General features: G+C 50.3%; 1 protein-coding gene across 2 annotated transcripts in view; it reads left to right on the top strand.

Moving 5' to 3' along the window:
- The window catches only part of Ttc7a (tetratricopeptide repeat domain 7A), a 100,807-nt gene that overhangs the window by 7,267 nt on the left and 69,392 nt on the right, over window positions 1-24,148 (top strand). The window contains exons 2-6 of one of the 2 annotated variants that reach the window (XM_060363336.1): window positions 1,037-1,200; window positions 3,877-4,045; window positions 5,226-5,345; window positions 17,832-17,962; window positions 19,517-19,632. In XM_060363336.1, the coding sequence (XP_060219319.1) occupies window positions 1,037-1,200; window positions 3,877-4,045; window positions 5,226-5,345; window positions 17,832-17,962; window positions 19,517-19,632 (700 nt within the window). The remainder of the gene's footprint in view (window positions 1-1,036; window positions 1,201-3,876; window positions 4,046-5,225; window positions 5,346-17,831; window positions 17,963-19,516; window positions 19,633-24,148) is intronic. The other variant, XM_021658392.2, reaches the window with a different exon arrangement.

Here is a 24,148-nt window from a genome sequence, read left to right as displayed (position 1 = left end):
ATAGTCCATCACCGGATGAGAATTTGAAAGTGGCACTGTTACAGGCAGGTCCTCAAATGTTAATTTTAAAAATCCTGAGGTTGGTAGCAAAGGGTCTGATGATGCTTCTTCAGGGCAACCCCCCCCCCCCCCCGGGGATTGTGTGGCTGCGTGGTTCAGGGCTGCGTGGTTGTTAGGGAGAATCCCTCTCAGGAGTACAGTTTTGGATCTGGCCTTGAGACTGAACAGAAGCAGGGGTTCTCAGGAGGAGGGAGTAGTGGTCGCTGAAAGCATTGTGAAAAGGCGGGGCAGAGCAGGCATTCCTAGACGTACGCACCCCAAGTCTGTTGGCTCCCTCCGAGCTACGGGATCTCATTCACCAGACAGACGTTTATGAGACACTTCCATTGACTGGTTCCTCATCCTGGGTAATGGGGCAGGCACAGCCAGCTGAGGCAGTTGGACTTAAGCTCTGTACACCAGACACCTGGCTCCTGTGTGTGTGTGTCCCTCTGTCACAGGTAGCAGGAATGTGGTAGTGACAAGATTGGAATTTCATTGTGGTAGGGGAAAGTACAATCAAATCCTCTAAAGCTGCTTGTCAGGTTATGACGTCTGCAGATGAGCTCCTTATGTGAGAAGACACTTGAAAACGTGATCAATGACTTGCCTTGCTACACAAGAAACCAGACATGCCACATTCATTCTTTGCTCTAGCTGCTGGGTCATCTTGAACCTGAAAGTCCCTTAAGATGGAGCAAATCAATTATGCTAGACCTAAGAAACTAGGAGAATGTGAAATGGGCTGTTAAGCCACACAATACAGTTTTCCTCTTCCATGGCTTGTCTGGGAGCATTTATTTTTTTAGGTGCGTTCTTGGTTGGTCACCCAGACAGGCTTAGAACTCCCTTCAGTCTTCAAAGCCTATTTAAATTTATGGAAAATGCATCTTTATTTTCTCAGACTTGAGCCATTTGGGTAGGGGCAGTTCCGGGCCCAGGATATTTACCATGTACGTACGTTCAAGCAGTCAAGGATCCTTGTCCTGTGTTTCAGATGACTTTGGGAAATTGCTGCTAGCAGAAGCCCTTCTGGAGCAGTGTTTGAAGGATAACCACAACAAAATAAAGGACTCTATCCCTTTGTTGGAGAAGAATGAGGACAGGCTGAAAGAAGCCAAAGAACATCTGAGCAGCATCCTTAACAATGGGAAGCTGCCGGTGAGTCTCCAGGTTACCCCAGTCCCAAAGGGTGGGCGGAGCTGGGGGCTCTGGGCAGCAGGTGGAATCCTGTGTATGCCAAGTAGCGCTGATGGGTGTGGGGGAGGGGCGGGGAAGGTAGTCATCATGACCCTGCAGCCTCAAGTCTGTCTCGCTCAGTTATCAGTGAAGATAAGCCACCACCCTAACTTCAGCTGTTCCCTGGCTCTGGGATTGCAGTGTCTCCTTAAGGCTTCCCAGGGACTTTTTATAATGGGATGCTGTTAGCCCTACTTCTGTGACCTGGAAGAGGCAACCACTCAACAGATATGGTCCCATCTGCTGTGACATCTAAGCAGGTGCCCCTGCTCCTTCTTGGTGCAGACTCCCGAAGACCCGGAATGGAGTAATGACCGAGGAATTTGCCCTGGTTGGAGGACGGCTTCCACAGGCGTCACTTTCAGAGTGAAATACGTTCTCGTGTGTTCTTTCCTATTGGGCGTATTGTGAGCGTGCAGGGACATGGGTCAGGGACAGGACAGGTGGCTGATCTGGGTAGCAAGGGGATCTTTATCCTAAGCCCAGGAATTTCTTTAGGCACCCTTTCCCTTGATCAGGATTAGTGGTTCTGACTATTTAGGACGACAGACCAAGAAGACTTCAAATTCAGAGCCAGCGTAGCTGACGTAACATTGCAAAGTAAAGATATTATACAAGTCACAATATAGCGGCTACCATTGCTCCATATGGGAGAAAAGAGACACCCTCACTGTACTCACTGTATGGTTCTGGGTGCCCTGTTGTGAACCGTCCTTAGTCCACTGGGATGTGCCAGCAGCCACACCCACTCATCATGCCCTGAGCCTCGCTGTCCTTTCACCCATGTGCGTGATCAGAATCACTGTTCACGGCCTGTATTTATCGTGCTCCTCTCTTGGGGGAAGTTTGAAGCTGTGTTCTCAACTTTGCCCTGTGAGTTCCTTAGCCTCACTGTGATGGGAGGCAGGGATGGGTGTTATCTCTCCTTCTGAGTAGGAGGACGTGAGCTTGTAGCTTGAGACCACCACACGGAATGGCAAAGACACCACACAGCTCACGAGCACTGTGGGCTGGATCCCTCTGGGGATGTGTTACCTGAGGCGCTGACTGAGGAAGCAGGTGGCCTCTTGGGGGCACTAACAAATGGCTTCTGACAAACCAGCCTTTGAGAGTTAAAGGTAGTCGGAGAGAACAGGATAGGTGTGTAGGTCCCCCTCAGCGCTGTGGGCATGTCACAGGAGGGAGCTTCCTGGGCACTGGGGAGGCTTCCAGGAGGAGGTGAGGCTGAGGGAACAGATGACAGTCTGGGCAGGCATAGGGAATGGTTCTGAATGAGCAGAGGCAGTAAAGGAATAGTATTTTCCAAAACCAGAAACTAAGGGGGATGGAGAATGGAAGGGTGGCTTCCGTGGGGCTTGGCTTGGCCTCACCCTGTTTCTCTTACTTGGCCCTTTAGAAGGAAGAGGATGGTGAGAGTGGTGGAGAACCCTCCCTGGGATCACAGATGCCTTGACCTACCTACCCACTGCAGCCTGTGGGAGAGGTTAGGGGGTGGGACCAGGACTCCACCCCCAGGGAGCTTTCTAGTCTGATTGCCCTTGTACCAAGGACAATGGCCAGAGCCTGGCCTGATAGGCCAGTTGTGTCCGAGGCTGTAGCCCTCAAGAGGGGGAAGACCTTAAGTAGAATAGACTGTCATCTAAGGCTGGAGTTGAGGGCTGTGCCCAGCCAGCTCAGCTCAGCCTCCCTCGGTCGGCAGTATTGGGTGATCTGACAGCACATGCCCTGCTAGGGTAGCTGGGCCAGGGCCACGCAGAGCAGCTGAGTCCCTAAGGATGCTGTGAGAGGCCGGAGCTGGTGGAGCAGGCTTTGTACTAGGTATTTGGGGCCTCCTGGGCTCTGTGCTTAACCCTGATGAGGACGGTGACCTCCTATCCTCTGTCCATGAGGCTAATATGGCTGTTCCCCCTTCCGGAGCTCCTGCTGCAGGGGTGTAGATACCAGCTTCAGGGTGCTCATGAGCTCTTTCTAAAGCCTTTCACGTAATTTCTTTAATTTTACCTAACACACACACTATAAATTTTGGACTCCTAGCCAGGCGTGGTAGTTGCATGCCTTTAATCCTAGCACTTGAGAGGCAGAGACAGGTGGATATCTGAGAGTTCAAGGCCAGCCTGGTCTATAAAGCGAGTCCAGGACAGCCAGGCTACACAGAGAAACCCTGTCTTGAAAAGCCATAAATTATCTATCTATCTATCTATCTATCTATCTATCTATCTATCTATATCTAGGGCCGCCATAAAATTTGGCTTACTTCCTGTCCCCAACTATTCAGAATAAGTGCTGAATTTCTGGGAGCCATCCTGGGTCAGAGCCTTGTGAGGGCTTCAGGAGAGAAGAAAGGCCCAGATCTGCAGCTGCCTGAAGTCAAGACAAGAAGCAATTAGGGACATTGTGAGCATTTCAGGAAGAGCCACAGCGTAGGCCGTAGACTGGGCTGTGAGACTTGGTTGTGGAGGCAATGGAGCAAGGCATCATGGAAGACTGCCTGGAGGAAGAGTTTGAGCAGAGTCTTAGGCAAATCATGGCTTGTGGCTCAGTGGGAGAGGGATGGAATTGTTGGAGCTGGAACCTGCTTACACACCTTTGTCCTTTCAGCCACAGTACATGTGTGAGGCCATGCTGATCCTGGGCAAGCTGCATTATGTGGAGGGCTCATACCGGGATGCCATCAGCATGTACGCACGGGCCGGGATTGATGACATAGCCGTGGAGAACAAGCCCCTTTATCAGATGCGGTTGCTGTCAGAGGCGTTTGTCATCAAAGGTAGTTGTGCTCTCCTCTTTGGGGCCCCCACTGCAGCTGGTCCACTCTGCGCTCGGGTGTCTTGAGCAGGCAGCAGCACAGGCAGGGCAGTGAACATGTTGAGGGTGGGGCCTGTAAGGCAGTGTCCAGATGTTAACCCCAGGCACAGCTGCACAGTGCTGCTCAAGGGACTGTGGACTCGGGTTCCCACCTGGGCTCTGTTGACAACTGCTTAGCAAACTGGATGCCCTTGGGCAAACTGCCTCTTCACCTTTCTTGGCTCTAGTTGACTTATTTGTAATTAGGAGGTTGTACTGCCAGCCCTTCCAGGCCCTCGTGACCACCTACATTGTATAACCAGTTCAAGAAGACTGCTCTGCCAGGATCTGTCACTCTCCAGGTGTGGGGTCCCTGGCGTGAGCAGAGAGGGGGTGCTGAGATCCAGTGATAAGGACTTTCTGTCCCTCAGGAGTCTCAGCCCTCCCTGGGCGAAGCACACTTTAGAAGAAACACTGAGGACAGGGTCAGTGAGAAGAATTTCATGAAGGGACTGTTTTCCAGTAGTGTTGATAACTACACCACACACACACACACACCACTTGTTTTTAGACTCTTTCCCTTCCTCTGCAACCCTGGGAAGGGCCTGCTGTTAGTGGCAGTGAGATCCCTCCTCCTAGACTGTTGCTGACATTCTGGGATGTTTGAACATCTCTCTATTTTAGAGAGAGAGAAGTCTAGAAAAGCCACCTGTACTCCGATTGGGATTTGGTGCCTGGCACGGGTAGAGTACTCTTTCTACATTGGGAAACTGAGGCCTAGAGAAGAAATGTACCTTGCCCAAATGTAACCATTTGGGGCGAGGAGCAGACCCTCCAGTCTGTGATGCTGGCACTGGAAAATGAGCATTCTCTCCCTGTGCTGGACTCTGGCTGGAGGAGACTGAGGTCCCTGAGTCCTTTCCCTGCTAAGTCCACATTACCCTAGAAGCCTCCCAAGTTGGTTTCCCTGGGCAGTGGGCTGGAGGGCAAGTACCCACCTCTAGAGCCTAGTCTGTGAGGGCCGCCCTCTGCCTACTCCCCTCCCTCTGTGCCGGTGGCACAGGCCAGGCTTGGGAAGTGATCATTTTTGGGTGCTCAGGTCTTTGGGGTCTCTTGGGAACCACTTCAGCTGTGGATATCCTCCCTTGGGGGCTCCTTTTCAGTCCTTTCTCCTGTCAGCCTTGCTCAGTACATATTGCTCTGTCCTGCTCTCTACTCTCTCCAGCATGCCTCCAGCTTCTTGGGGGAACACCGTCCTGGTGGTCAGAGGTCCTGCCAGGGAGGTAAGGATCCGGCATTGCTTGCGCGGGCGGCTCATTTGTAGGCTGCGCTGGCTCTCCCATCCCTCAGTGACTGCATGTGTCCCCCTCCTGCCCCTTGCCTGACTCCTCTCTGCTTGTATTCCCAGTCCTATTGCAGTGACCGCCCTGCTGCTTGGCACGTTGGGGTCTGCCTGAGCCTGTGCGTGCTCAGCGTGTGCATGCTTGTAGTGTAACCGAGTCTGCAGGATCTGGTGGGTCTCTTCACCCAGAGTGCACAAAAGGAGGTGGGGAGGGCTGGCTTGGGGGCTGGCTTCATTTGAGGGCATGAGGGTAGTGACAGCAGGGCCCCGAGCTCATACAATGGCAGTGAGCCATTGTATCCTCACCACAAGTCAGATGTGGCCTCGCCGGAGTCTGCAGACCCCGGAGTTGGTGCTCTCTTCTTCCCAGGCTACGCATGGGGAGCTGGGGTTGCTGCAGGTGGCTCCTGCCAGATCTCACAGCACCAGACTTGAACCTGGGCAGACAGACAACCTCTGGCATAGTGCTTAGAATTATAGGTGGAAAGGAGTTACCCCAAATCCTTGTTGCAGACAAGGAAAGTGAGGCTGATGGAAGGGAAGCCGTTTACCCAGGACATCACTTAGCTTCTCCAGAACCTCTGGGTGTCAGGCTGTACCTTTCTTTTTCTTTTTCCATTTTTTGAGTGCGTGGGTACTTGTGTGCCAGCATGCGTATGAGAGAGAGAGAGAGAGAGAGAGAGAGAGAGAGAGAGAGAGCGTGTATGTGTGTGTGCATGTGCGTGCACGTGTATGTGTGGAGGCATGTTTGTGTATAAGTATGTGGGTTCTCGTGCATGTGTGTGCAGGCATGTATGTGGCCTCTGAGGTTGGTGTTGGGGATCATCCTCAGTTGCTCTTCTGTCTTATTCGCTGAGGCAGAGTCTCTCAGTTAAACACCGAGCTGGCCCTGAGGACCCTGTCTCTACCTCCTGAGACTGGGATTACAACCAGGCTGCTATGCCCACCCAATACTTAGTATGGGTTCTGGAGATACGGACTTTGGTCTTTTTGTTTGTATGGCAAGTCCTTTAACCACTGAGCCATCTCCACAACCCTAGACTACAGCTTGAGGACCCTTTTGTAGGGGGTTCCATTTGGGGCTACCCAGTGTGCCCTGGCTAAGAAGGAGAGGACACAGCTGCTGTGTTAGAGGGGAGCCTGAGCCAGCTAGCCTGGAAGACTTGATGGGAACAAATGTGAGCTGCTGTTCTTTTTCTAGGGTTTGGGACAGGCTTTTGGTCCCTCCGTTCCCATCCTCAAGGATGTGAAAGCATACCCAGCCAATTATCCTTTTCTTCAGAGCAGAAGGACTTAGCCTCAGAGCATCATAGAAGGATATGAGGTCCATCTCCTTATCAGACTGAGGCTTTTGTTCTCAGGAAGGCAGAGATGTCGACCTTAAGAGATGGAGACCTTGAGAGAGGGATGGCTGTAGGAGTCCTGGGTTTCTGTTGATTAAAGATCAGCATGTGTGACATGTATATGTCTATAGGATGGGGAATACATGACCATTCAAATTCTTTAAGGGTAAAGAGAGGTATTGTCTGTGTCAGGTTCATTCAGAAGCAAGAGGACTGTGAAGCTGGCTGTCTTGTTTGGTAGCATTCCCAGTGGGTTAGGGCTCTTGCCCATCAAGCAAGATGTCTAAGTCACCGAGCAGTGCTGTGCAAGACACCATCACCAAGGCAACTCTTATAAAATAAGGCATTTAATTGGGAGCTTGCTTACAGTCTCAGGGGCTTAGTCCATTGCCAATGTGGCAGGGAGTATGGCGGCAGTCAGGCGTGCTGCAGAAGTAGCTGAGTGTCTACAAGCTGGGGGTGGGGGAGAGCCTGGGCCCAGCATGGACTTTTGAAACCTCAAAGCTCACCCCCAGTGACATACTTCCTCCAACAAGAAAGCGCCTTGTAATCCTGCTAATCCTATAAAAAGAGTTCCACTCCTTAGTGACTGGGCATTTGAATGTATGGGCCTTTGGTGTCTCACTCAAACACTGCACTTGGTGACCGCCTTTAGTCCCTGGGGTCAAACGGTGAAAGGAGAGAACTTCTGAAAGTTTTTTCTGATTTTCATGCTGTGTGCACATAAATGAATAAATGTAGAAAGAAGCTAAAACAACAGAGAAATATATTTCCTCCACTAAAATAGAAAAATAAAATACCTTTATGAAAAGACCTGCCACTTCTGAGATTCTTTCCTTTTGCTTTAGTCTTGAGTCAGTGTCCTTGCTGGTCATATCCTTCTTTCTTTATGCATGGACGCCAGCATTGCATTTGGGCAGATTGAGTGATTCCTGTACAAGTAGCTTCCTGGGTTATTCAGCCTGTAGCATCTCTCTTCCACCAAGCTCACTTGGAACCACTTGCAGTGTGTTCATCCCATTCTGTCTGCTCAGTGCCCTCCTTCCTCCAGGGGTCTGGCCTCCAGTGTTGTTTCTGGAGGTCTCTGACCCATATCCCACTAAGAAAATAGCCTTTACCAGAAGTTCAGTAAGCAGGTACCTGTTAGGGATGCCAAGGGTGAAGAGCTGGGTCCATTCCCTGGTGGAAACAGTGAGCAGGTGAACGAAGCCAGCCTTGTGTGATGTGGCCCCAGAGGAAGCAGTGGTCTAGGAGGAGAACCAGAAGTAGTGACATGAGTTCCTGGTGCCATTCCTTCCTGTCTAATCTTTAGCGTAGTAAAGATCTTGACATCAGTGAAGTCCACTGTCTCTAAAAAGCAGGAAGTAGAAACTCCCAGAGAAGGCTGTCTGTAGCTTATAGCCGTGGACTCTGTGGCCATGATGTGTTGGCTGACCCCAGGCCTTTTTCATGGGAGACTTTGTCCTGGCTCTCAGCCCTCTGGGCATTTGAGGGGACAGTTTGTGAAGAATGAGCTGCTGCTGCTAGGTAGTTCCTCTTCTAATGTGAGTGGAGTACTTTACGTGTCCTTATGGCCCCAACAGGTGGAGTTCTTGTCTGCAACTTTAGGATTCTGTCTGGTTTTGTGGCTCCCTAGGACTCTTGGTTATTGGCCTTTGTAAATTGGTGTAGGATCCATGGATGAGAAACCAAAGCCACTGACTGTTCCTCTAAGTCCTTGGATCTATTTCAGGCCCTGAGGGGGTCTGTCCTCAGCAGCAGGCCTTGGGGCTTCTCTGAGCTGAGGGTGGGGCTAGGTACACACCCCACTGCCAGGCTCCAGACCTCAGGCTCTCACCCACAGTAACAGGCTGCACCTCAACCTTGGTGCTGAGGCTGTATATGTGGAATTCCAATTTTTCAGCTGAGAGATAGCTACATCCTTACAACTCCTCCATGACCTCTGCTCAGGCAAGCTGACATTTTGGGGATTGTCCCTTCTGACCCCATGCTTCTGGAAATCAGTTTCTGTGTAACCAGACTTAGCTTTATAGTGACAGAAATGCTGGAAGACAATCATAAAAAGGAGGAGGAACTAAGTGTGGAATGGTGTCAGGCATGACTAGACCTAGAGACTCACAGCAGTTTGGATGCTGTCAGGATTATGGCCTCTGCAGATCAGCGCTTACTGCCTCTGAGAGAGGAAGTGTCTGGGAGGGTTGCATCCACCTGGCTTGGTGGTACCTGTCATGGTCATCAGCTAGAATGCTGGTGTGGTCCGTAGTGATATTCCCTATCTCATCTCTGGCCTGCTTGGTAGGGATGACTTCTCAGAGGGAGATCAGGGTGCTGGTATCAGAGTAGGCGAAAGGCACAGAGGGCAGAGCTCAGGAGCCCAAGCTGCAGGGGCTCCTCTCAGACCACACATCAAACAGCAGGTCAGGGTGCCAGCCCAGGGATAGGTTATCCACACTGCCAGTTCAATGCCAGTTCAAGCCACGTTAGAGTAGGTAAGGGCAGGTTTACTGGGGTCAGGGGAGTGGCCACGCAGAGGGAGACAGAAAAGTGGGATGGAGGGTGGGACGCAGAGAGAGAGAGAGAGAGAAACAGAGACAGAGACAGAAAGAGAGAGGAACAGAGAGACACACACACAGAGAAATCAAAATGTCTGGATTATGTAGTGAAGAGCCTCTGGGGACGAGGAAGCCCATCCCCTGGGCTGGAAAGTTCAGGGTAGAGGGTGGGGTATGCCAGCCATGCCCTGTAACAGGTAGGGACTGAGGGATGCTGGAATAACCTGGAAGCCAGGTCAGCTTTGGTTAAAAAGGCACCTCAGCCACTTGCCCAGGTCTGAATCCCACTACCCAGCTCTCTCTGACTGCAGCTTTGGGCTCATCTCCTGTGGTAAGAAGTACCAGGACATTTGAGCCGCTATGGGAGAGGGAGGTGACAGGTACTACCTGACTATAGAGCTAGGAGGGTGACCTGAACCTATAATGGCTAAGCGCAAGGGAAAAGCCCAGGAAAGTGGGGGCTGGCTCTCTGGGAGGTGGGAAGGGACCATACCTCCTTGGAGGTCAGTGGGTGAGTATTAGAGAGAGGAGACATGGCTGGAGGCCAGGTGTCCCATGGGAGGGCATTGGGAGCAGAGAGCTGGCAGGGAGGCTCGTGTATCTTTGGTTGGTGTCCTAGAGTTTTGGCCCAGGGTTGCCCCACCCTAACGTATTCATAGCCTGTTCCCCCTTCAAAGGTCTGAGTGCTAGACTTCTGTGGGCTCAGGGTTAGAAGCTGTCCTCTTTTCTGTGGGTCTTAGCCTTGAGGTTTTAACCAGCTCTAATATCTCGACATCTTGGGCCTGTGGTTTAGAGCACCATCATCTACCTCAGAGGGCTGTTTGGCCTCCTTCATCTCTCTTCAGGCCTGTCCCTTCCATTTCTCATAGAGACCCCTTCCTCTCCAGGCATAGATTCTGCCTGGAACTTTCCAGGCCTTAGCTATTGCTTCCTAATTTGGGAATCACTGTTGTCCCATCCTTGATGGGATTGGGGCAGGGGTCCTTCAGGACCAGAGCTGTCCTGCTTTTCAGCCATGCTGGCTCCATTTCTCCTGCTCAGCTTTGGGCAGGCCAGCTCATTTGCTCTGAAGAAATGTGACCTTTGTTCGCCTCTAGTTAACTTTGGGGGAGGAGGGATGTAAAATAAGCAGTTGTGCGGGCTCCAGTGCAGACCCCTTTTCCTCTTCAAGGCTTTAGGTGTGGTGATGGTGGTTGTTTCTATTCACCTTCTGCCAGTGCAATCCTAAGGTTTTCTGTTCTCATCAGGGATTTTATGGTTTATTAAACTTGTTCAAAATAAAAGAACAGCAGCTGCTCCCAGGCCAGGATCTGGTAGATTATCCAATTTTTGTTTTGCTGTATTTTGCCCTGGAATGGTAGGAATTAGGTGTTGTCTCTGGCTTCTTTCCCAAGGTGTAGGCTGTCTGGCTTGTGGGGAAGGGATGCTGCTGCTTTGGCCCCAGGCAGTGGGCCGCAGAGCAAGAGGCTGGCTTCCAGTGAGAGAGGGGCATTTCAGGAGAAGACTGGGCGTGTTCACTGTGTACACTAAATGCCAACTGGACCGAGGGACATCAAACAGGTCAGAGATGCATCTTCGGCTGACTGCAGCACTGAACGCAAGATGGCCGCCCAAGGGGGGGCTTGGGCTGGGGAGCCAGAAGGCAGGTGGAGCTCCTTTTTTGTTACATTTCTCGGTATTGTAAGCAAGTACCTGACAGAAGCAAGGCAAGGGAGGAGAAGTTTCCTTTGGCCTCCAGTATGAGATGGTGTGGTCTCCTGCAGTGGAGTTAGCATAGCAGAGCAGCTTGCTGGCAGGGGCTTGGGCTGATCAGGGAGTAGAGAACTGGACAAGATTTAAGATCAGGTAACCCTAAAGGGCCACCCCTAGAGATCTGTGTCTGGCAGCTAGACCCTCTTTCGTGACGGTTCTGCAACCTGAGGGAACCACCAGCACGTGTCAGAACACACGAGCCTGCAGGGGACATTTCATAGTCAGCCCATAGCACCTTTCCTCCATTACTGAAGACCACCCTTGGAAGTCACTGGGGACGTGGGGGGTAGCTAGGGCTCAGGGAGTGCATTTGAGAAAGCAGCATGTATACTTGGACCTCTAGCAGGGTCGGCAGCTGCAGCTCAGCCATCAGACACTCCAGTGATACCGGAGAGCAGAGCCTGGGATTTGGAGCACCTGAAGTCTGGCAGTGAGTGTTGAAGGCAGAGGACCTGCATTTGGCCTCCATCCTGGTGTTTTTAACCTCAGGGTTCTGGGAATGGATCTGTTCTCCTTGAGTTAGAGCTCTCACCTGTGTGCCTGGACAAACGTGTGCTTATGAGGAGGTCATTGTGAACATCGTAGCAAAGCAACTTCTTTATCATATTTCATTTGGTTTGATTGACATGGCCTCCTATGAGCTAGGCTTTATTAATGATCCTATCTTTTGTTTGGTGAACTAAGACTTTGGTCTCTGTAAACATTTTGAGATATGTCCTAGTCACTTTTCCTTACAGGTTTATATGGAGTTTTGAAAAATGAAAGTAAGTCCATAAGCTATGCTTTGTTTGACACCCGTTCTGAAAACCTAACAGGTTGCAGTCCCAGCTGCTGGAGAGGCTGAAGCAGGAGCTTTGCAGATTTGGGTATCACAGAGGCCCTGTCTGAAAATGATTTCAAAAATATTTTATGAGGGGCTGGAGAGATGGCTCCGTGGTTAAGAACACTTGCCGCTCTTGCAGAGGACCCCATACTGTTCCGGGCACTCACATGGAGGTTCACCACCACCTGTGACTCCAGTCCTAGTGGATATGGCTGATGATGCCCTCTTGTGTCCACCAGACATGCATATAGGGACATGCAGGCAAAAGTTCATATACATAAAATAAAAATAAATAAATCTTAAAAATAATAACATTAGGGTTAGGAATGTAACTCAGTTCGTAGAATGCTTACCCAGCTTATTCAAAGGCCTGGGTTTGTTCCCCAACACTGCATAAGTGGCACATGCTTATAATCCCAGCACTTGGAAGGTTGAGCCAGGAGGACCTGGTCGTCCTTGAGGCTAAAGCATGCATTTCAGCACTGGGCAGACAGTGTTGTGCAATCCATCTCCAGAACTCCTTTTCTTGTGAAACTGAAACTGTGTTCATTAAACAGTACTTCCTCTTTCAATACCCTACCACCCCATCCTTTTATTTTATGCAATTTTTTTTAATTCACTTAATTAGAATTGCACAGAGTCTGTCGTGTCCAGCTGATACTGTTGTACAATCATCTGTCAGTGGATACTTGGAGTATTTCCCCCTTGGGGCTGTTAATAAATAATAGTGCTGTGAATCTGTACGTATAAAAATATCTTCCAGACCCAGATTTCAGTTCATTTCTTTTCAGTCTGCTCATGGAGGCAAACTGGAGCTGTTTTCTACCATTTCTAGTCTCTTATATTCCCATAGTTACCACTTTTGAATGTAATCTGTGACAGCCATTGCCCACCAGACCCTCTCCCCTGCCACTCAGGGTCCCCATGCTTGGTAAATCCAAGATTGAACATCTCTAGGTGCTGTGGGTCCTCTTTCACTGGAGGGTGGGTGGGTGGATGGGTGAAGAACGTTACCCTTTGGGAAAGGGAGTTTCCTAGCGAAAAAAGCCTCCTGTCTCCACTTGTGTATCCAAGGCCCAAGGCTTCAAGGGTGGGCCTTGTTGGAAGGCCTGCTTCAGGGATGTGGTGAGTCATCCCACACAGGAGCTGGGACCAGCCTGGTGCCAAGCCCAGGGCTGGGCCTGAAAAATGCAGAGCTCACCAGCTCCTTTGAGAGGAGCTTTTCCTTGGCTTGTTGGTTTGTGAGTTTTCAGAGAAAGTCACTATCTGCTAGCGTGACACAGGAAGCAGTGCCTGGCATTTCCTGGGAGCTGTTGGCTTCCTCCCAGACCACAGGGTTGGTCCCCAACCCCCAGGAACTTTGAGGTGGCCTCAAGAGTTGCATGTCTCCACTTGGACCTGGTGCTGTGCTGTCGTTTGGCCATCTATGCAGAAGGACCCATGGGAAAAGGGGAACTCTCAGGATTGGTGTAGGTTTCCAAACACTGTGGGCAGGAAGTGGGCCTTCTGAGCAGTTAGACGCAAGGACATCTGGCTCTGCGAACTGGTCTTAAGCATGTTGAAAGTTACCTTACAGGGTCTGGAGAGATGGCTCAGTGATTAAGAGCACGGACTGCTCTTCCAGAGGATCCGGGTTCAATTTGCACCACCCACACGGTGGTTCACAACCATCTTTAACTCTAGTCTCAGGGATTCAACACCGTCCTCTGGCCCCTGGACACAAGGCACACACACACGGTGCATAGACAGACATGTGCAGACATACATATACAGACATGCAAAGCACCCATACACATAAAATAAAAACAAATCAAAAGCAATCCTACAGAGGCTCACCTCACTGAATATATCTGCTTGACCTCCGTCTTTTACTTCTTTATAAATAGACCTTATCTCCATATTTTCATATGCAATTTCATATTAGTGAGGTACACATTGCAAGTGTATAATCTGATGATTTGGACTAGTGTGAACACCTACAGAGCCAGCACCGTAGAAGTAGAGCATTCCCTCTATCCTAGAAGGGTTCTTAGCACCCTTCCCAGCTGAGCCTCACCATGTACCCCAGGTGACCGCTGTTTCTTGCTTCATTGAAAAAAAAAAAGATTTATTTTTATTTTATGTGCATTGGTGTTTTGCTTGTGTGTATGTCTGTATGTGTATCTCCTGGAACTGGAGTTACAGATAGGTGTGAGCTGCCATGTGGGTGTTGGGATTTGAATCTGGGTTCCATGGAAGAACAGCCAGTGCTCTTAACCACTGAGCCATGTCTCCATTCCTGAATATTATAATCTCCAAGAAATCAATGTATGTCAATGTTTGTGTGCATGTGTGCGTTGCGTAGCTGCACATGTGTGTTCTGCAGATGCGTGTGCATGCCAGAGGACAGTCTTGGGTCTTACTCCTCAGAGGCTGACTTCCTTTTTTTGAGACAGGGGCTCTCACTAGTTTGGAACTCACTAAACAGTCGTGGCTGGCTGAGAAGAAAGCCTCAGGGATCTGCCATAGTTTGTGAGTTCTTTAGGAAGTTTTTTTTTTTTTTTAATGGAGGAGGAGCCTCACCCTGCAGGCACCACATTCAGCATGCCTGACTTTGCTCATTTCTGTTTGCTCATTTCCATGTGCTCTCTAAACAACGAGCTTTGAGCTGTTGCTGGGCTGGAAAGATTAATCAGAAATAGCATGGTGACGAGACAGGGCAAAGGTACATACACAGGAGATATGGGGGCTGGAGATATCGAGCATTGGTAGAGCCCTGCCTAGGATGTGCCAGTCTGTGTTCCATTGCAGAACCACCCAGATAACCAGACACAAAGAGGGAAATGCAGTGAACATTCTCTGCTGAGTCAGAGGGAAGGGAACTTAACAGCCCGGAGACGGGATTAGTTGCTTTCCTCGTTGCTGAGACAGATCACTGACAAAGGCAACTCAAGGAAGAAAGGGTTTATTTCAGCTTAAGGTTGGAGCAGAAATCCGATGATGGCAAGGGAAGGCATGGCTGGTCACGTTACATTCCCAGTCAGGAAACAGAGCAGTGAATACTGTTCTGTAACCATATTCCATAGAACAGTCATGCCCACATTTGGGGCGAGTCTTCCTGCCTCTGTTTACCCAGTCTAGAAAATCCTTTTTATAGATCCTCTCAGAGGCACAGACAATGTCGTCAGCGTGCTCGTCTATACTAACTAAATACCACAGAGGGTCTCAGGGAGGAGGTAGTTTTTTGCTTTGAGCCTTCTAGAAACAATGCACTTATAATTCTTGGAAAAGCATGGTGGCGAGCTCTGGCTGGGGGCAGGGGCTCCGGGAATGGGGACAGTTGTAGCACAGGGAAGGTGGAGGCCCACAGTGACCTCAGTTCACCTTTTCGGGAGCCAGATCATAGGAGACTTGAGCCAGCAGCCTGACCTAGAAGTGTGCAGAAGGGAGTCCGCTAGAGCAAGTCTCTGGGGACTTAGGACTGCTACCTTAGGGCAGATCCACGCTGCATCTCCTCAGAACTGGCTAAGTCCTGGCTATAACCCGCAGTTAGTCTTCTGGGCTGGTCTTCTTGATCGGCTTTGCTTTTGTCCTACCTTCTTGAGTGGTGACAAGTGGCACACCTGGGGGGAAGGTCAAGCCAGCTGTAGAAGAAGTGATGGCGCCTGCTTCCTGCCTTCTTTGTTCTTTCCTCCTCCCTGGCGTTCAGAGTGAGGAGCTTTCTGCTCTCCATGTTGACACTCAGTGACCTGGGAACTAGGTCTTTGTGTTGAGCAAAGACCTTCATTTTCTGCGCCTACTTTCCCCCAGGCTGAGGTTCCCAGACTTTGGATGTGGTCACACCCCAGCCTGGCAAGAGAACAAGGTCACACTGAATCTGTATGTGTTGATATCTAGCCAAGAAAAACTGCTAATTCCTTTCCTTGTATTTGCAGAGCACTTTGTACTCTGTTGGCCATGATTGGACTTTTTTCTTCCACCCGGACAGCCTGTGCTTGTCTGGTACCTACCATGTACCAGGTGGGGGACAGCTGAACACCATTAAGCTGGCACCAGGAGGAGCTACCACCTACTTGAGAAATCATATGAAAAATGAGCATAAGAAATAGTGAGGCATGAGAGATAGAAGCCAGGGCTGAGAAAGCTTTGACAGCAGCTGGCTTGGGGCATTCAGTAGGTCAGAAGGAGACTTCATGGATGTGGTGAAATCCAGGTGGGAAGAACAACTCGGGCAGGCCAGCATGGATGAAGCAGGTGGGGTAACAAAAGAGGTTTGGAGAGGTGATCCTGATGGGTCTTAGAGGGCGTGGTGTGAAGCACCCCGAGTTTAGACCTTCTCTATAGCAGGGAGACCTCCTTTGAAAAGGTCTCCTTGGAAGCAGTGTGCAGTTGGGGTTAGAGAGAAGTGAGACCACAGGTAGCAGACCATTGTGGCCGCACACTGGAGAGATGGGAGGGGGACACGGCCAACTAGTTGTTGAGGCTTAGAGGACTGTGCTCCCGATCTGCTCCGTTAATTAGTTGTCTTCGGTGTCTGATAGACACAAGGCTATGTGGGGCACAGAGGTGACAGACATATTGATTCTGCCCATTGGGGACCCTAGTCCCAAGGGCAGTGGTCTCTAGTCTATGCAAACGACAGAAACAGTTCAACAAAGCCGGGGCGGGGGGGGGGAGAAAGAGGAAGGAAAGAAAGAGAACGAATGTATGTGGGGTGGATGAATGTTGGCTTACGCTAAGACATTGCTGGTAGGTAGAGCTTCAGAGAAAGCAGCACCCTGGCGTTCCAACACTGTATTTTGGAATCTGCGCTTTTCTGTCACATCCGATCATTATTCCATGTGGACTTTCTCTCTCTTCCATCCCCAGTATGACCAACAATGCTTTTCCTTTGTTGTCTTTGGCAAATAGATTTATTTGGAAAATTTTTATTTGGCCCTTGGAGCTATATGCTTATTAATTTAAATACATTATCACTGTGGTAAAGAAAATGACATGATGTAAAACTTTATCATTTTTACATATATGATTGAGTGGTGTCATTTATAGTCACTCTGTAGACACTGTTTTTGGCTGGGTGGTTTGGGTTTTTTTTGTTTTCTTGAGATGAGGTCTCAGTAAGTTGACTCAGGTAGCCCTTGAACTCATGATCCTTCCTCAGCCCCCTGAGTGCTAACCGTGTGCCACCAAGTCCTGCTAGGCGTCAAACATTAGATTTATTTTTTATTTTATGTGTACAAATGTTTTGCCTGCATTCTATAAGCCACATGCATGCCTGGTGCCCACTGAAGTCAGAGGGCACTCGGTCCCCTGGGACCGGAGTTGTAGAAGGTGGTGAGCCACCGTGTGGGTGTTAGGAATAGAACCTCAGCCCTCTAGAAGAGCAACAAATGCTCTTAACTACTGAACCAGCCCTACACTTCTTTCAAGGCATTTCCTCTAGCATTTCCAGGTTAGCCTCTGGTGCACGCTCCACAATGCCAGGGAATGAGGAACAATCACGAGACTGATTTCTATGGGCTCACGTTGGGCCATGTTCCTACCCCTAACCTGTTACCATGCCCTCATGCTGAGACCTTGGAGGGGTGATCAGGGGGAAAGTGGGTTGCTACTGCTGAAAGACAGGGGCCTGAACGATGGGTGTCCACTGCAAGCAGATAGCTTGTCAACACAGATGACTCCCAGGAGGCAGACAATGGGCTCCACGGGACTGATCTTGTACTGCAAGGATGGGCAGGGTTGGCACAGTAGGACTCACCATGTCGGGCCTTGGTGCCCGTTCTTGGGTCATCTCTTGCTTCCGGCTGCTGCTAACACCACTGTTGCTTCAGCTTTGCCTTCCCCTCCGTGGACCTTGGCCTCGCACTGGCTGCTCCATACCGTGTATCCCCTTAGATGCGCCTCCCCTGTGTCCGTAGGAAGGGCCTGGTGTGCAGGCCTAAGCAGGGCAGGTCTGAGGTTCTCTGTTTCCCCTGCAGGCCTCTCCCTGGAACGCGTGCCCAGCTCCGTTGCCTCCCACATCCGCCTGACTGAGCGTGAGGAGGAAGTGGTGGCCTGTTTTGAGAGGGCCTCCCGGGTAGCTCAGGTGTTCCTGCAGGAGCTGGAGAAGGTGAGCTGGGAATAGGGGTGCTGTGCAGACAGCTGCTCTCTCACAGTGAGTGCAATGCCTCTTCGTCCTCCTGGGGATTAGGAGAATGCACCTCCTCTCCCGACCCTCCACTTCTTTGGTGGGAACAGTCATTATGTTACACTGACTCTGTTAGGGACTTCACCACAAAAGGAGATGTTTAATACAAAAGTGGGTCCTCGTCTCCTGTGAGGGACCTGGAACCCCGTGGTGATGGGCTGAGCTTGCAGGGCCAGCAGTAACAACTTATTTGTATCTATTCACTTGCTCCTAACAGCAGCCCTGGGACAGAGGTGGGACAGAGGTGGGACAGAGGTGGGACAGAGATGCAGTCTTGTGTATCAAATGAGGTTTAGAGAGATCAGAGCACTGGGCTCTTGGATAGCACGGGGTCGGGCAGATTCTTGCCATTCAGCCTCCTTCCCTGCTCTCGGACACTGCAGGAGAGCTTTGCTGGACTTCCAGAGAAGATGGGCTGTGGTGCCCATTCTCCAAGCCCTTCAGAGGTAGATGAAGAGCAGCCAGCAGGACTTGAATGAATTCTCAGCCCCACAGTTCCCACCCTCCCACGGTGGACCTGTCTTGTTTGTACACAGGGCGCCAGCTCCCTCCTGTATTGAGTACCTGCTTTTATGCTGTGCAGCACCCTGAGTGCTACACACGCCCGCTATCACTTAACCCTCTCACTGCGCGATAAAACAGATGCTGCTGTTAGCCCATTTTTTTTCAGATGAAGGTCCAGCTTAGAGAGGTTACACAGCAGCAGTTCATGCAGTCAGTGTGTCGTGTTTGCAGGAACTCCAGGGCAGAATCTCCAACACTTGTGTGCATTTTTGTAGTGCTCAAGCAGAAATTCTGCTCTGTAGATATTTAGTGGATGTTAGCTGGAAGGTTCTTTAGCTGTGTGAGTTAGAACTGGCATGTGACGGAGTGGTGGGTGGGAGCTGAGAGCCTTGAGAGCCCAGGAGACACCTGAGTGTCTTCTGCTGTGTAAATGGCAGGGTCTGCTGCCAGCTGTTCTCATGATGGCCCCCTGCAGAGCAGTCCGCCCGGGGCCAGTTATGTCCTTAGTCAAGGGACTTTTGACCCGGTGCTATTGACGTTTGAATTGGAATCTTCTTTGCATGGGGACACACTAGTATTGTCTGATGTTGGCAGCATTGCTGTTCAGAACCTCTGGACATCAGAATCTCATACCCTGAAACGGAACAACCAGATGTCCTCTTAGGGCGAAATACCCCTTGGGGAGTGCCCTGGAGCTCTGGAGCTTAGTTGGTTATTAAGAAAAGAGGGGGAGAGGCTGCAGTCAGGACCCTTTTTCTAGCAGAGGCTGCTTAGAGATCTGGTGAGTTGATCCCCCACGAAGGGCGTTTGCAGCATTGGCAGACAGCGGGGTCAGAAGCTCCTTCTGTTTGTCTTTTTCTCCTTCAAGCCACATGCTGGTCAAATGTAAAGAGTACCTTATGTCCAGCCAGGACTCCCAGGGCTCCGCTGAACTCTCGGATGACCACTGTCCCTTTGCGCTTCCCTTCTCAGACTTCAAACAACAGCACATCAAGACACCTGAAAGTCAGTCCCTCGGTTGACTATGAGCTCACTTACTTCTTGGAAGCTGCGCTCCAGAGCGCATATGTGAAGAACCTGAAGAAAGGGTAGGTAGCCGTTGGCCCAGCGAGACTGTGTGCGCGCATGGGCACTCTCCTACAGGATTGCGTAGGGCTGGCATGGGTCATGTCTCGTCATGTCAGGTATTCAGAGGACCGAGTTGTAGGAGCTGAGAGACCTTTAAAGCTCCTGCATCAATTTTGGTGTGATGCATTGTGTAAAACTGTCACTTCATTCTTTTCATTTAACCTGTGTTTGAGTAGATAATTCTTGCATGTGGCATCTGTTTAGTTAAAAAAACCAAATACTGCATTACTCTACTCCTGTTCTCAAAACGGACCACATCTATGATGAAAGGTGGGATTTTTCCCCCACCCACAATGAGTTCAGTCCCTTGCAATTTAGTTTAACCTTAACGTTAACCAATAGGCTCAAAGCCGTAGACCACCCACTAGTCACTCGAGGTGCCACTCACAAATAATGGGTATCAGGTCACCCACAGCTTCTGTCCCACTTGCCTGCAAACCACAGCTCTTATGACCTCCTCGGTTCAGTGACTTGCTAGAGCAGTAAACAGGCCGAAGAGCCTCTCGTTTCCTAGGTTACCAGCTCTCACACGGTGACCCAGAGGAAGAGATTGCTAGATGGCCTGGAGGCTCGCTCCATGCCCTCTCAGTAAGCCACCTCCCTGTGTCCTGCAGCCCCAAAGCTCTCCAGACCCCTCCTAGATGCTCTGAGTTGTGACACCAGCATGCTGGTAGGTGCTCACTTATGGTTGATACCCAGAATGCTTCCGGGCAGGCATGGCCCTGCCCGCTTTTTCACAAGCCTGGGAAACGGGTTTGGAGAGCTTGGGGACTTCCGTGGCCACACAGGTTCTGGCAGCAGAGTGGATTCACTTCCAAAGGTGGTGACTGCAGGCCTTTCTGTCCTGGTGGCCTACCAGGCATGAGGTGTGTGAGGGGGCAAAGTGCTTCTGCTTCTGCCTGGGACCCCTTTATTCTGCTCAGGGCTTCATGCAGTGCCCCTCCCGCCTTAGTGTGCCCAACGTCAAGAATGGAAGGGGAGAGAGACAGACATAGGTCTCCCAGAGCCAGGCCACGTGCTTGCCAACATCCATCTCAGCTACTTCTACCTCCCAGGAGTGGCCTCGCTTAGCTGAACTCCGAATCTGGGAAAGGACTCTTTTTTATTCCAGGCATTGAGGACAGAGTTGAGAGGCATCCCACATCCTGAAATTAATGTAGCTCCGACTGTTCAGGGAAGCCCTTGGATAGAAATGCTGACCCCTGCTGTGCTGGAGGCTCAAGGCACTTGGAATACCCATATACCAAATAATGCCTACAAACAGGAGACCGGATGGAATAAGGTCCAGAGGACTTTACAGCTTTGGCCTCCTCCTAAAGGTCTACCACCTGCTCTGCTCCATCTCCTGTCAAGAGACTGTGTCTTTCAACTCATTCTTTCCTTGGATTTCTTTGGCCAGAACCCTTTCCTGGAGGTCAGCTTTCCCTGGTTCCCACGAGTCTCTACCGAGGGCCTAGCTAAAGCCTGCAGCCACAGTGGCAGGTCATTGTGTTTCTGCGTCTACACAGCCCTGGGTTGACTACAGGAGTAATGGACTCAGCCACAGTTCCCTCCCCCCAAAAAGCAGGCAATTTTGTGAGAAAGAAAAGTGGCCAGGAACATGAAAGGCTCACAGCTACAAGCAACATGTACTTTAGAATAGTATTTTGTGTATTTAGAAGCGGTGAAAAGTAAATCTATACCTGTATGCATTGGAAAACACAGGCAATAGACCCCAAAATGTCCTTAGTGGTTTTCCAGGGCAGGGGCCACAAGTTTTCTCTGTAAGGGTCAGCAAGAGGCTTAAGGTTAAGTTGCTCACCAGTGATCTCCGGCTTTGACCAGCCATGCCTATATAATGCCTTCCATAAAAGCCAGCACCCTTGGAAACCAAGACACACTCTGCTGCCAGAGCCTGTGTGGCCATGAGCATGTCCCCTCTTTGCCAGCCTATTTCCCTCGATTGTGAAATAGTGGGGAGGCCCATGCCTGCCCCACAGCATTGTGGGTATTAAACCATAAATGAACACCTGCCAGAATGCTGGTCTGACAACCGCTTAGAACATCAAAAACAGGAACACTGTCAGCTATTTTTAGGTTTTGTGTTTTTTTTTTTTAATTTTTTTTTCCATGCAGTTCATGGTTGGCTAGGCTGGTAGCCTGGATATAAATTTTACACCTTCAGTTTTCCTTATTTTAGTCTCTTAGGTACAAGGCCAGGCAGTGTCATTGTACCCATTTGACACAGACATGTGGATCTGAAGGCCTAGAAAGCCCAGGCAGTTCACTGCTCAGGGTTGGGCCCATCCCAGACCACCTTGGCTATAGAGGCCCCCCAGATTACACAAAGGCACGGAGGAGCCCAGCTGTCCCTGCCTACCTCCACATCTGTTTTGTTTTTTGTTTGTTTTTTGGGGGAAGGGCTTTTCCAGATGCTCATCATCAGTTTCAGAGACAGTGGAGTAGCAATCTGGTTCCTGTTTATACGGCCCAGAGACTGTAGCGGGGTTTGCAATCGTCCTGGTCTTGCTGTAGGTCTGGGAGGCCATCTGGCACCCTTCCCCTTAGGAGCCTCTCCAGTTGCTAGTTAGAAGCTCTCAAGGTCAGGGAAAGGTGATGCCACCTTCAGCTCCCTGCCTCAGAGCTTTGAGGGAGGGTCAGAGGTCATTTGTTTAAGGCTGTCAGCCCTTTATGAAGCCCAGTGTGAACCTTCGAAGTAGATATGCTATAGCCTCTTTCTGTAAATAAAGATGTCATTAGAACAGCCACACTCATCCATCCACCGGGACCTATCCATCCATCCATCCACCCATCCATCCACCCATCCATCCACCCATCCATCCTTCATTGTCTCTCTACAGATCTGAGTGGTTGGAAACCTTAGAGCAAAATGGTATTTCTCTTCTTTCTTTCTTTCTTTCTTTCTTTCTTTCTTTCTTTCTTTCTTTCTTTCTTTCTCTCTCTCTCTCTCTCTCTCTCTCTCTCTATTTTGGAGGTAGTTGGGGTGTTTCAAGTCTCACTGTGTAGCCCTAGCTGTCCTGTAACTCTAGGTACGCACCAGTACACCCAGCTCTATTTACCGTCTCTCTGCCTTAATAGAAAACTGTACTGACCCCTGCTGTAGAGCTTAGGCGTCGACAGGAGCCTGCAGGACAGAAATGAAAGTGAGGATGATCTTATATATGGAAGCCTGGTGCAATAAAATTTGTAGGGACAGTTCTAATCAATACTCTGTCTCTAACCATTCATTTAGTAAACAGTCTTTATAATAATTGTGCCATGTAACCACATGTTAAATTTCCAGCAGGCATTTGTTGGGTACTTTGCTTGCATATTTTAGTCCTTCCAACAGCTCCCTGAGGTAGACCATAGTTAGCATTGCTACTTTTCACATCAGAAACTGAGGCACAGAGAACAAAAGTAGCTTGTCTTGGCTGGAGCTAAGATTACACACGTGGGATCTGTCTGACTGGTGTTTGGAGCTGGCGTTCCTTTTTGAACTCTGTGCAGCTGGGAATGATCTTGAGCCCCCCCCCCCCATCTTTCCACCTCCACATTCTGAGTGCTGGCATTACAGGTGTGTGCCACCACAACCGGTTTATGCGGTGCTGGGCTCGAACCCACAGTTCCGTGCATGCCGAATGAGTGCTCTACCGGCCGAGCTGCATCCACAGTCCATAGCTGGCACTCTTACTGATAGGCTGCACTGCTCAAGTCCTGGTCTTACGATCTCACCCCACCCTCCACGTGCCTGAGGCTTAGCTTTTGTCTCCTAGAGCCTGTTCACGCTCGGCCGATGCTGTGGCCAGGCTCCTGATGTGGAAAATCAGTGGCTGCTAGAGAAAGTCACAAGGGGACTGGAAATCAGAGGCTGCTCGGTTACCCTGAATGAGTTCCCTTACTCTCTGGCTCTACCCCCACTACTCTTTGTCCTCCTGTCATCCAGAGGACTGTGAAGGGCCAGTGGGAGACGAATAGGATTAATCTGTCTGGGGAGGTGTTGCTGTAACTTCACCCCAACCCCTCCACCCGCAACACACACCATGATGCTCTCCCGCCTCCCTTCTCTTCACTTTGATTCTACAAGTATAGAGAGGTTAGAACATCAAGGACAGCCAAGAGGGAAAGAGAGAAAGAACAGTTGGGTATCATGCATCTGTTGGGCGCCTGACTGGATCACATGCCTGGCAGCTATGCCCCTGAAGGTCATGTGACCCTACTTCTCTCCTGAAGGATAGGCCTTGTAGTGGTGGAGTAATCAGCTCAACCCCACCCACCAAGACTCTGGGACAGGTCTGAGGGCCCTTGGACCTCACCCCTTTCCGAGGTTTGGGGTGTGGAAAGGTATGCTGGCCTTCTGAGCAGTGTGTAAAGGACTGTGCCCTGGTTTGGTATTCAGATCCATGAACTCAGGGCACTGATTTGGTTCCCCTCTGTGACCCAGTCACATGCTCAGGCTGGCTCTGGCTGCAGTTCCTCCCTCCTTAGTGTACGCCA

The sequence above is a fragment of the Meriones unguiculatus genome, chromosome 1 (assembly GCF_030254825.1).
Source record: "Meriones unguiculatus strain TT.TT164.6M chromosome 1, Bangor_MerUng_6.1, whole genome shotgun sequence".
Lineage (NCBI taxonomy): Eukaryota > Metazoa > Chordata > Mammalia > Rodentia > Muridae > Meriones > Meriones unguiculatus.
This window is presented reverse-complemented; position numbering and strand designations above follow the sequence as displayed.